Here is a 13,254-nt window from a genome sequence, read left to right on the forward strand (position 1 = left end):
CTCAGAGATAAACTGAAAGACATATATCACTCACAGGAGGGAATAAATATTAAATTAATGCCTCTCCATAGAGACAAAAGGCTACTACTAGATATTTAGTATGTTACTTAGTTTCAGCAATCTTTGTATCAATCACTGTAGTTTCAGCTACAATGGGTATATAACTGAGAGTACATTTAGTCAAGCAGTGGTTCTAAGTATCAACCTAATTTTTGCCACCTTCCAAATGTTATTGTGTCAATAGGGTGAAATGGCTACAGATGTACTACACGATGCTAATACCACAGTACAGGCCTCATTTACGACCTTCTTTCACTTAACCTCTCTACTACAGTTGATGGAAATACTTTAAACTGTAAAGTTACTTTCTTAATTAATTCACATTATTTTTCGGAATGCAAACTTTCTTTCGGGCCCATCAGAAATGGCTTGCGCCTTACAAAACCTGGCAGGCACATATAATAGCACACAGAATTTACCAATACTTGTTTGTCAGGTGTAAAGAATCCGGTAAAGAGCATGCACGTGGGAACTAAAACGTATACACAAGTACACGGTTGTGCCTGTGTGAGTCCTTTCTTCCCGTAAAACTTTCAAGAGGTGAATAAAACCTTCATTCGATTGTTAGTTTATAGATCGTTATTAGACATAATATTGTCTGGTCCTCATGTCACAGCTGTTAAAAGCTTAAAAATAAAAAAAAAAGAAGGGAAAAAAATGCCTCTGAAGACAGGACAAGCTTAAACCTGCCACCAATTAGAAAGATCACAGTGTCACAGGTATGCTTTTAACAGGACAGCAACCTCAGAGGTCAAGTTGGGGGGAGGGGAAGAAAGCGCCCTGGACGGAGGTCAGAGCAGGGAGGGCAAGCTGCAGGCCCCAGTCTGAGGGTTTCTCCCGGTACTTCCGCAGCGCCCAGGTCCTCCGCTCCGGTCCTCGCAAGGGGGTACGCTCCCTTCCTCCCCACCTGTCCGGCTGGGCTTCCCGAAGCGATGCCCTAGCGGTGGGAGTGAGAACACGCCGCGCGGGAGCCTCCTTTCGGTTCGGCTCCCCCAGCTGGACCCCGAAAGCCCGGGGGAAGGAAACTACTATTCAGTGCTCTCCCATCCCCGCCCCGTTCCTCTCTCCGGCTCGCTGCCTGTCTCGCTTTGATGCCGCCGAGCCCCATCGCCACTTCTGGGCGGCCGTCAGGCGGAGGCGGCTGCGAGCTCCCGGGCTCCAGGGACGGAGATGGGGCAGGGTGAGTGAGCCGGCCCGGCGAGAGGCTCCGCACCGCCCCGCACCCGCCCACGGGCAGAAGAGGCGCTGTCTGGCCCGCCCGCGCGGGGCAGAGTCTGGGAGAGGCTTGCCGCTCTCCGCTTCCTCCCAGTCCCGTCTGGCAGCCGAACGCGAGAGCGCCGGCCGAGGGAGGGAAGAGTGGGAGAGGAAGCCGCGGGAGAGAACAGGGAGCCACTGTGTCCTTTTGAAAAGAAAGTAGGAACCCTCGGTGGGGAAAAAACAAAGGCGCCCTCCCAACTTTTCTTCGCGGAAAGTTTTCCCAGGGCGTTTTGTTTGTGCGAACTCGGCCGGCGGAGCCCGGGATCGCGCTGCCGGCGTGGCGGCTGTGCCTCTGCGCCTCGCCCCGCTCCTCCTCCTTCCAGCCTGGGCAGCTCCGCTCCCTCCCCGAGAGGCACCAAATGGCTACCCAGTAACCTCGCGGGGCGGGGGCTGCAGCGCCGCCTCCTGCCGCCACCGCTCCGGGCGGCCGCTAGACCCGGCGGCGGCGCTGCCCGCGGGCGGGGAGCCGGGCCCGCAGGTGGAAGCGCACCCTGGAGGCGGGCGGGCGGGTCCCGGGCTGGGGGCGGCTCGGGCGGGCTCTTGTGCGGCCAGCCCCGCTTGGGCCTGGGGTAAACGTGCGTCCCGCCCTGACCCGCCGGCCTCTCCCACTCCAGCAGTGACGCGCCGCCTCGAAGCCAGAGCCCGCGCAGCGCCCCGCAAGGCGATGGACGGCCGAGCCCCGCGCGTGCAAGACGCTCCGGCGGCGCTCCCGCCGGCCACACCCGCAGGGTAAGCTTCGAGCGCCGCGCCGCCGCTCACCCGGGAGGTCGAGAGCTGCCGGGCCTTCACCCGTCACCTGGCTGGCAGCTCGCCGCCCCGTCGGCGGCCGAATTCACGGGACACGCGGCCGACGGGGCTGCTTCCTCCCGGCCTCTTCGGAGGCCGCCCCAGGGTGGGGGCTCGGTAGCTTTTGATTGCTTTCCTACCCGGGCTGCTCTGAGTTGCTAAAGGGCAGCTGAATGCCAAGAATTGGGTAAGGACTCCGGGAGCAAAAACGGTTAACAAAGGGCTCCTTGTTGGGGCTCTGGGAGACCGGCGGACAGTACCTGTGAGTGAGCTCCTGAGAAAGGGAAAAAAGTTTCCTTGGCCGAGGGCTGAGGCTCAGCAGGTGAGCCGTGTCAAGGTGACTGTAAGGAAGAGGTTTTCTGCGAGCGGGTGGAGGGCGACAGGACGGTGTGCCAGCTGTCAGCCCACAATGACAGTTCCGGGACCCGGCCGGGTGCGCGCCTCTGATTGGGGGTATGTATGTGCCTGTGGCCAATTGCCAGTGCCAAAGCCTAGCGCAGAGTCAGACCGCAGACACGGTACATTTCTTTGTACCCTCACATGTTTAGGAGAGATTGGAATGGAAGGGGCTGTCACATGGTGAGTTAATATTCAGTGGAGCACGTCTTCCTGCCAGATATGCTAATAATCACCTTGCTAAGCGTTTGGGTAAACAGTAATGAGAACAGGTAGTTCTGCAAGAGGTGGGGAGAACCTCAGAATAACCTTCGTCTTGGTAAACAGTGAAGGCTTAACATGGGCGCTAGTTGAACTTCTGAAGTGGGAAATCCCTTTGGGAAAGTGTAACATTTTCCTTCAAATGTTCCCCCAATTCAGTTTCTTTTCCGATAGTTAATCGGAACACACCGGTGCTCTCAAGAGACCATGAACATTCAGAAAAGAATAGGGAAGGAAAAGTCTGTTTTATAGCTAATGAATGAGAGTTGTACAGTTTTCTTGATTTGAGAGTAGAAAAATCATTTTTACCCCGGAACATGACACACGTTTCCTTAGAAGCAAGTCACAGCATGTTTATTCATCAGAGACCATTCGAACATTGGCAGTTGTCTAGAGGAAACATGGAAAAGTCTCAAAGCAGCATGACTAATATAAAAGATATTTAGTATAATGCTTACGTAGAGGAAACATGCAGTGTATGAATTAATTCTTTTTCTTCCAATTAGTTATCTTCTCCCCTCTGCAAACAGCTGTATTTCTGTTGACTTCTGTTGCTATTCTTTACCCAGTTTTTTCATTATTTAGATATGATCATATATATTATCACATTAGGATGTATGGGGAAAGAAGTACCTTGGCAGGAAGATATTAATCATAAAAGCATGAACGTCTAAAGGCAGCTGCGGGAAGACTGAAATGTATTCAGGTTACCTCAAAATAAAATAGTATTAAATTGGTGAATTTGGAAGTGGATTAGATTAAGGTACTATTTGGGCTTCCTCCATGGCTCAGTGGTAAAGAATCTGCCTGCAATGTAGGAGACAGGAGTGGAGGGTTGGATCCCTGACTGGGGAAGCTCCCCTGGATGAGGAAATGGCAACTCACTCCAATATTCTTGCCTGGAAAATCCCAGGGACAGAGGAGCTTGGCGGGCTACTGTCCATAGGGTTGCAGAGAGTCTGACATTACTGAGCACACACACAGATACTATTCAAAAAAAAAGAAAGAACCCAGCATATGCATGTACACAAAATAACACTAGTATACTTTTATGGGTGTTCAGAAGTTAAATAATTCTGTGAGTAAAATAGGCGAGGTCAGATGCCTCTGACATAAAGGAAATGAGAAGAGCTTTCTAATGATAAGCATGACTGTAGTAGGACACTTCAGATTTTACTTTTGAGGATTTAAAGGTTAAACTGAAATTCTGTGCTACAAAAAATGTATAAAATTGCTTTATCTAATTTCTCAAATATGAAGAAAATACATTTTAGAAAATTTGTCCTGCCCTCTCCAAATTTAAAAAGAAATAAGTTGAAAAATGCTTCAACATCTAAAATAGCATCCCCTCCCCCATATCATTTTACTCTGTATTATTTGGAGACGTTAACACTATTTGAAAGGTATAAATGTTAACAAAAAAAATTACTTCTCTGCTTTCACTTGTCTATCTTGTCCCTGGGTGTATTCCAAGTGCCTGTTATATAGTATTTGTTGAATATTCATTATTCAATATTACTTTTGTTCTTTTTCTCAAAACCCCAGTACATTAAAAAGGTTTTAATTCTGAGGGGAAAAAAGGAATTATCAAAGAGATGAACAATTCTTTGGGAAGTGGTAGGGCCAATCTATATGTTATAATAAAATGTTAGGTTTGGAAAGTACATTCTTTACTAATCATGATTCATGACTCCAATAACTTATGAGGCCTAGCTTAGTCCTTATTCTTGAATATTGCTGCTCTAAAGAACGCTTCTGTATGTACTTTTCCAAGTTTTAGATCCTTGTAACATGTCATTTTAAAGAAATTTAATGCAACTCCTTATTTTACAAATGAGAATCTGAAGCACAGAGACAGTGATTTTCGAAGGCCTAGAGCAAATTAATGGCAAAACCTGAAGGAAAACCCAGGGTGTTAGTCGCCTAGTTCATTGCATTAATTGCTTTTAATCTTTTTCAGATCACAATATGATAACATTTCAGCTGGATACATTATCTTTAGAGCGACTAGTGCTGGTTATTTTACTTGCCAAAGTAGATAGATATTTTTAACTCTTTGAAATTTAAATGTCAAAAGTTGACCTTGCTTTGAGGGACCTTATTGGTGTTTTGATTCTGAAACAAATTTTCAGGCATGGCATATTTGCATATTTCTTTATTGTCTTGCAGCATTGGAACTATGGAGCTAACTGAAGGCATAGTAAAAAAAAACTAAGAAGAAATGATTTAGCAGCTGCTTCCTTTAGTTTTTATTTGGAGGCTTTGGTTCGAAAGTTTTACTTTTGATTGTCTAAACAAGTCTTGTTAGCTAACATGTATTGACTACTTAGAAGCTGAATGCCTTTAGCAAAGGTTTCAACATAATCACCTGGGTATCTTTAAAATAGGTACACATGCTCTCACACTCCTACCTGTCCTAATTTTAATTGGTCTAGGAGGGGAGGAGGACATGGGGAATTTTAAAATACTGCTAGGTGATTCTAATATGCATCCAGATCTGAGAATCACTGATAAAGCAGGTATCACCAGCTGAGATACAGATGAAGCCATAAATGGAATGGAGGCTGCTGTTAATCATTTTTAGCGAACTCAAGACCCTAGAGTTCAGCTTTCTTTTTACCTTTTGAAAGATTCCATTTAGATGCTCTATAGTATTGTTTAATTTTTATTTTATATTTTTACTTTTTGAGGAAATATATTAACTCCATTTTATGATTTTGGAACTGGGGCTCAGATAACTTAATTAACATATGCAAGGCTATACAATGCTAAGATATGCAAGAGTAATAAAAACAAGGTCTGATCCCCAAAACTATGCTCTTCATCCCTAGGCCTGTTATCCAGAATGTTTGCTACCATGGGTGATACTGAATGGATTATTTAAAGTGGCCTTATGCATACGTTGTCTTGATTCTTTTTAAAATTATGTTTGTAGTATCTTTAAAAAAACAAAATCCTACAAAATTGAATGCATATGAAAAAAACCCAAAGCCTACCATTTAAAAGGAACTTAAATTTTTGGTTTATATCTTTAAAGTCATATTTAACATTTTCATGTGTTTGGGATGATTTATCTCATAATAAATTGGCACCTTTCTTTTTGTCAGATGACAGATATGTCATAGCTGTACTTATTTTTGCTCTTAGGCAGCAATTAAATTTATTATAGCATAGTTTCAAATGTAGGATTTTTGACCAAGTAAGAAAAATAAGTGTTTATTAAGACACTGCTAGACATTTTCTTCAAAGTCTATAATTTTCTCTGAATGTATTAGAGGGTAATTTAATACTGTTATCACTTAAACTAATTATTGAAATGCCAGTTGTATTTATATAATAGATTTCAAGCTTCAGGTTATTGAGACAACTGCTCTAATGCAATTAATTAGTCAAAACGTGTGAGCCCTTATTTTATATAAAATACATTTTTCTGGGCACGGGGAGACTGGCTCCTGATCTAAAGAGTTTTACAAAAAAAACTATTTGTAACTATGCAGGAAAAAAAATAGAGTGTTGTTAGTGTAGAAGTGGTACTTTGATATTAACTTTAAAAGCATATACTTAGGATTTAAAATATAATGTCATGGTTCATTGGTCAGCAAACTTTGTTCAGAAGGTTGAATTCTGTTTGTATTATGTTTTCCTCCTTTTTTTTTTTTTATTGTGGTGTAATATACACAAAATTTACCATCTTAACCATTTTTAAGTGTACAGTTCAGTATTGGGTACATTCATATTGTTGTGCAACTGTTATCAGCGTCTGTCTCCAGAACTCTTTTCATCTTGCATAATAGAAACTCTGTACCCTTTGAACACTAACTCCCTATTTCTCCTCTCCCCACCACTCCTGACATCTGCTCTTCCGCTATCTCCATGATTTTGGACTACTCTGATTACCTCGCATCAGTGGAATCAGTCTTTTGTCTTTTTGTGACTGACTTAGTTCACTTATTATAGTATCCTCAAGATTCATCTATGTTGTATCAAATATCAGAATTTCCTTCCTTTTTGAGACTGAATAGCAATCTACTTTTATGCATTTATTTATCGATGGACACGGGTTGCTCCCCATGTTTTAGCTACTGTGACTATTGCTGTTAGGAACATGAGTATTTAGCTATCTCTTTGGGACCCTGCTTTCAGTTCTTCTGAAGCAGAATTACTAGATCTTATCGTCATCCTGGGCTTCCCAGGTGGCGCTAGTGGTAAAGAACCCTGCTGCCAATGCAGGAGACAAAAGTGACGCAGATTCGATCTCTGGATTGGGAAGATCCCCTGGAGAAGGGCATGGCAACCCACTCCAGTATTCTTGCCTGGAGAATCACATGGACAGAGGAGCCTGGTAGGCTACTGGCTATTGGTTCTCAAAGAGCCAGACACGATTGAAGCGACTTAACACAGCACACACAGCACGGTCATCCTATTTTTAATTTTTTCGAGGACAGCTTTACTGTTTTCCATAGCAGCTATACCATATTGCATTTCCCAGAACAGAGCACAAGGCTTTTGGTTTTTCTTCATCCTTGCCAACACTTATTATTTTATTTTTTTGAAAGCATCCATTCTGTTACGTGTGAGATGGTATCTCGTTGTAGTTTTGATTTGCTTTTCTCTAATGATGTTGAGCATCATATCACATGCTTATTGGCCATTTGTATACCTTCTCTTGAGAAATGTCTATTAAAGCTTTTGCCTATGTTTCATTTGATTTGCTTTTTCTGGCTGTTGAGTTTTAGGAATTCTCGTCATATTTCAGATAGTAATCCCTTATCCTCTACCTGTCTTTGTAAGGCGTTATTGGCACACACCCATACCCACTTATTTGCATATTGTTTATGGCTGCTTTCATATTATAGCTGAGTAGTCCAGGCAGAGATATTATGATCTGTAAGCTAAAAATATTAGCCCCTGTCCATGTACAGAAAAAGTTTGCTGATCCCACGGGCCAACTTATGAAATTGGTAAATGAAGTAGTGGTGATTCCAAATTTATTTACTTGGGAGGGAGGCATGTAAGTATTGAACTTATAAATTAGAACAAAATGATATTTGTTTGCATAAAGCAAGATAATTCTTATAGTAAGCATTTATATTCAATGGTGATCAGTGGTTGTGTTTCCTCCTGCCCCTGCCAAGTGAAAACTTAGGCTTGGCCCGTTGGCAAGCAATGTGGAAATTATAACATTAATGTGATATCAGAATATATTTTAAAGAAAAGTTCTACACTTCTGTGCTGGAGATTCTGTCATGAAAAATGACTGATGTATGATAGTGTTTCTGCAATATGGTATAGCTGCTATGGAAAACAGTAAAGCTGTCCTTGAAAAAATTAAAAATAGGATGACCATGCTGTGTGTGCTGTGTTAAGTCGCTTCAATCGTGTCTGGCTCTTTGAGAACCAATAGCCATAGGTTATGGCTATCATAAACAGTTTCTAAACATAGGTGTTTAGAAACAAACGTGCCTACGAGAAGCTTGACCAAAGGTATACTTAATTCCTATCTAGTTTTTTTCAGCCTATACCTATTTTCAGTTAAGCAAACTGTCTTTATAATAGTGTTTCATATCCTGCAGCTTTTAGTGCTCTAACATTAGAGTGACAGTTATTAGAAGACCTTTTTTTTTTAATGACTTTGCTAAATTTTTTCCCATCTGTTATAGTAAAAACAAACTAAAAGTATGGGAGAAAGAAGTTTCCCATGGCTATTTATAAAGGGCCAAATGTCTTCAGTTTTGATACAAACTTCATATCTGAGGAATGAATCCCTTGGAAAAGATTCTCTAAGACTGACTAGTCTTTAGAAATATGCTAGAGTGAGCTTGTTCCCCCCACCCCATACTTTAAGTTCACACTGCTGCTTATAAATTTAAATAAGTTGAAACTATTTATTGACTCTGGACATTAAAAAAAAAAAAAAAGACTGTAGAAGGGAGTCCCTGGTAGTCTAGTGGTTAGGATTCAAAACTTACACTGCAGAGGCCTGAGTTCAATCCCTGATCCTGTGTGCCACACCATACAGTCAAAATACAAAAAAAAAAATAATTAAGAACAATCTCACTTCAGATGAGCATGTATACTTAGGAGTGGAATTGCTAAGTCAGAAGAGTATGCATGTATATTCATCTTTTATAGACAATCATTTTTCCAAAGTGATTCCACCAATTTATACTTCCCATCAGCAACATGCGAGAGTTCTAGTTGTTCCACAGTTTTGCTAAGAATTAGTAATGGTCAGTCTTTTCCACTTTAGTTTTTCTGTCAAGTATGTAAAAATACTGCATTCTGTAATATCTCAATAAAGCTGGGGGCGGGGAATGGAAAAAAAATGCTGTGGAGTTGAATTGTGGAGTAGTTTGACCAAGAAATGCTTTAAATGGGATGCTCATCTCATCATCACAACAGCAAAGAATGCAGACAGGAGAAACAGTTTAAGCTCAACTCGTAGAAAGCCAAAAACTAAGAATTATTTGCAACTTTTACTGTATTTTAAATAGCTACACGTCTTTACAAAAGTTACAATTTCCAAGTTTCACAGGGAACAAATGAAGATATTTAGGTATCCTATATGGAGCAGTATCGTGATGTGCCTTTTCATGCTGTGTAGCTCAGACTGATAGCTCAGACAGAGTCAGGCTTTCAGGAATTTGGTGGGAGGGAAACACAGTACATTACAGAACTGAGTCATTTTCTTAACCTCTACTCTCTAGAAAAAAAAAAAAGGTAGCCTCATTATGGCTTTCAGGTATGTGGTTGTGACATGGTGAGGATGGATGGAGGTGCTAGGTGAGCAGGGTGAAGAATGATGTCTGAATTCCTGTTCTTTCCTATAGGTACTCATGTACCCTTCCTACTGAATGCCCTCCTCCACTGAAAGCAGAGCTTTAGAGACAATGTAAATAAATAATTACTTTTTGAAAAAGAGTATGGGTTAATTGGACAGGGGTTTTCCTTGGTTGCCTCAGGCTTGGAGAAAATTGCTTTGGATGGAATTAAAAGTGAAAATGCCATCCATATTGGATGGGATTTGATTTTTTTAAAATAGCTCAGTTGGTAAAGAATCTGCCTGCAATGCAGGAGACCCTGGTTAGATTCCTGGCTTGGGAAGATCCGCTGGGGAAGGGATAGGCTACCCACTCCAGTATTCTTGGGCTTCCCTTGTGGCTCAGCTGGTAAAGAATCCACCTGCAATGTGGGAGACCTGGGTTTGATCCCTGGGTTGGAAAGATTCCCCTGGAGAAGGGAAAGGCTACCCACTCCAGTATTCTGGTTTGGAGAATTCCATGGACTGTATAGTCCATGGGGTCACAAAGAGTTGAATACGACTGAGCGAGTTTCACTTTCAAAATGGTTCAGAGTTGAGCCTCTGCAGTGGGATCAGAAAAGAACCTGAGATACAACACTTTGGGTTCAAAATGTGGATCTGCTTTTAAAATAATGATTTTGATTTTCTCATGTAGGGAGTAACTTGATTTAAATAGGGTTGAATACCAAGGGAATCACAGTATGTTTTTTAAACAATAATATCAGTGGAAAAATGCATTGTTTCTCAATGTAATTAATTTGAGAGATTAAAACTACTTTGTATACGTTTTGGTGTATTTTTTAAAATTACACCATTTTACTTTGTAGTGATGCAATTGCTGCTTTTATACTTAACACCAATATTCATTTGTAAGGAAATAGAGTTAAGATGCTCAAATCTGGGTGGGCCATTTATCACCCGTCCTTGACTTTCATCTCTGTAACCTGTACACCTGCTATTACAAGCACATTCACACATGCTATTGTGTCTGGAGAAATGGAAGTGAAGAAGTATTAGAATAACCCCAAGGGGAACAGCCAGAGTTTTAACAGCTGCTATAGTTGTGTATATCAGTTCAGTTGCCCTGGGAAAGCAGGAAATTGAGTTGCTAAATCCGAAAATGGCTACCACTTGGCCTTTCCCACGTCTGATGGATGTGCTGTAGTTTCTAGATCAATTGAGTTCACAGTGGTCAAGATAAATATAAAGCCATTGAATTGCTTTTCTTTGTGCTCACGTGGTCGCACGTTACACACGAAGTGGAAGTGGCCTAGAGAGGAGCAGTCTCCTCCTCCTTTTTGTCAGGTATCCCAGCTCCAGGACAGTCAGGAAATAGACAGGGTCCCTGTCTTATAGGACAACCTCTGTGTTTTGAGGTCTGAGCAGCTCTCGTTATTCTTGGGTGTGCATGGTTCTGTTTGTTACTGGCTGCAGGACTACTGAGTAAAGTGTCCTACCTCCCTCTCTCTCGTTTCTACGTAAGGTGCTCATTCCCAGAAAGCAGTTAGATGCTTTACCTTAAAACAGAATTTTTTTGCTGTGTTTCAAAAGAGCAAAGCTGAAAGTGGCAAAGAATGTTGGCGGGTGGAGAGAAACTACTTTTTACACGTTTGTCTTTTGATACCAGGCTACCAGTCGTCTTTCCTCAGTTTTCTCTTTCTCTAAAACAGGAGAAGTTTGACTGACTCTATTACCAGTGAACGTTCCCCTGCCCGCAGAAGAGTTAGGTGTGACTTCATCTGAAAAAATATATATATTTAATTTAACACTAGATCTCAAAGGGGAAATAATACTGATTTTTTCCCCCCTTACATATAATTAGGACAAATTTTGTATCTAGAACTTATTCCAACCTATAGTTTACTCTAGTTTTTAATACATTTTTGATATACAGTCTGATCTGAAAGGAGCAGTGTCCAAGAGTAGTTCATATAGTCTGTTCATCTGTTGTGATCCTGTATGTATGTGGAAATACATAGGAAATTCACTCTTAGATGATGTTAAGAAAACGTAGTCCTGAAGTTTGAACTGGTAACTTTGTGAAGCCTAGGAATGTGTTTTCAGCTAATTTAGTAGTTGTAAGTGATATAGCCTAGAATGAATGCATTTAGAGGCATTTTTAGAGTTTCCTAATTAAATTTAGGATTATGTATGCGTGTGTGTGTGTGTGTGTGTTGCACACCAAATATTTTGGACTTTTATTTTTGTGTGACTCACAGTTATTTAGGACACTAAGCAGATTATTCAAGCTCAACTTGGTGGCAATTCTGAAAGTTATCTGAAGGTGTTGAATGAATATTTGCTGTAATTTTTGTATTCTCCCAGGTATTAAGCATAACACAAGTTGAAGTTGGCAGTGTAGATATTTGAATGTCCTGGATTTGGGGAATTCACATTTTCCTTATATCACTGTAAAATCTAGGCAAGGTAAAGAGATCAAATTTCTGGAACTCCCCAGAAAATTGTAATGGTTTGGACACAAAAGCATCCCAAGTGCCATTGATGTTAAAGGACCAACCAAAGGACCATCCAGAAATGACGGGCTATACTGAAGGCACATTCACTATAGGAGGGAGTTGTACAGCGGTAGCTGTTTTTATCATCGACATCTTTACCACCTACCAGTCTTCACAGGGGATATCATAAAATTTCCTGTCAAGAAACAATTTTTAAAAATTCTGGCACTTGGCCATTTTGCTTTACTAGGTAAAGGCATTTCAGAATGCTGTGCTGTCAAACCCAGTCAGAGCCTTTGTTCATTGTGATGAGTGCGCATCCTGGCCTGTGATCTGTGTGACTGGGGAGGGTGTGTCTCAGGGCTGAACTTTGCACACTTTATCTCTCTGGCCCCTGGAGTATTTCCTCAGGATGATACTCACCAGTGCAGCCCTGAGTCAGGGACTCTTGTGAAGGGGGATGGAGAATATGCAAGAAAAGGAGAGGAGCCTTGAGGAGTTGAGAATGGAGGCTTTTTTCTTCCTTGAATCCTGGAAACCCAGTTTAAGATTAACACTGCCAACAAGAAACAGTTTTCACTGATGTATGTATTTAAAATTCTAAAACTGGGGACTTCCCTGGAGGTTTAGTGGTGGGACTTCGTGCTTCTACTACAGGGGGTGTGGGTTTGATCCCTGGTTGGGGAGCTAAGATTCTGCATGCCCTGCAGCACAACTAAAAAGGAAAACAAGTCTAAAATTGGCTATGTCAGTGCAGAAACAATGTTCAAAGTATTTATTTTTAAAATAAAGTGGGGAAAATGGTAATATCTGTATGTAATTTGATTTTTTATATTTAAATACATTAAGTGTATTTCAGTTGTATATTGAGCCCTTAAGTGATCTGCTTATGTTTTTACACTTCTGTTTCATGAAAAGTGAAATTTCATGGTTTGTGAAGGGGAGAATTTTCTTGACATTTTTCCTTCTTTGGTTAGCCAAATAGATGCGTGCTGAGTTAGGTGGAAATGTAGAGGTAATTACAATTTTCTTTGGGGAGGTAGGTGAAGAAAGGAACAGGAAAATAGGCAAAATATATTCAGTGATGGAAAAATGAAGAGCAGAACAGTCTCTGATGGCAGAAGAGGAGGCAGTGGTGCAAAATTGCTAGACTACGCAGGCGCTAAACTAGCAGATTGAGGCTTGTAGTCTTGACTCTCTTACATTCAGTTGGTAACTCTGGTACTATTAATTTGT

The 13,254-nt window shown here is 41.5% G+C and overlaps 1 protein-coding gene across 9 annotated transcripts in view; it reads left to right on the top strand.

Moving 5' to 3' along the window:
• The first annotated feature begins 579 nt into the window (after positions 1-579).
• The window catches only part of COBLL1 (cordon-bleu WH2 repeat protein like 1), a 166,833-nt gene continuing 154,158 nt past the window's right edge, over positions 580-13,254 (top strand). Inside the window, exons 1-2 of one of the 9 annotated variants that reach the window (XM_044934556.1) lie at positions 580-779; positions 1,932-2,046. In XM_044934556.1, the coding sequence (XP_044790491.1) occupies positions 1,982-2,046 (65 nt within the window). In that variant the 5' untranslated portion in view covers positions 580-779; positions 1,932-1,981. The other 8 variants (XM_044934558.1, XM_044934545.2, XM_044934546.2 and 5 more) reach the window with 8 other exon arrangements.

The sequence above is a fragment of the Bubalus bubalis genome, chromosome 2 (genome assembly GCF_019923935.1).
Source record: "Bubalus bubalis isolate 160015118507 breed Murrah chromosome 2, NDDB_SH_1, whole genome shotgun sequence".
Lineage (NCBI taxonomy): Eukaryota > Metazoa > Chordata > Mammalia > Artiodactyla > Bovidae > Bubalus > Bubalus bubalis.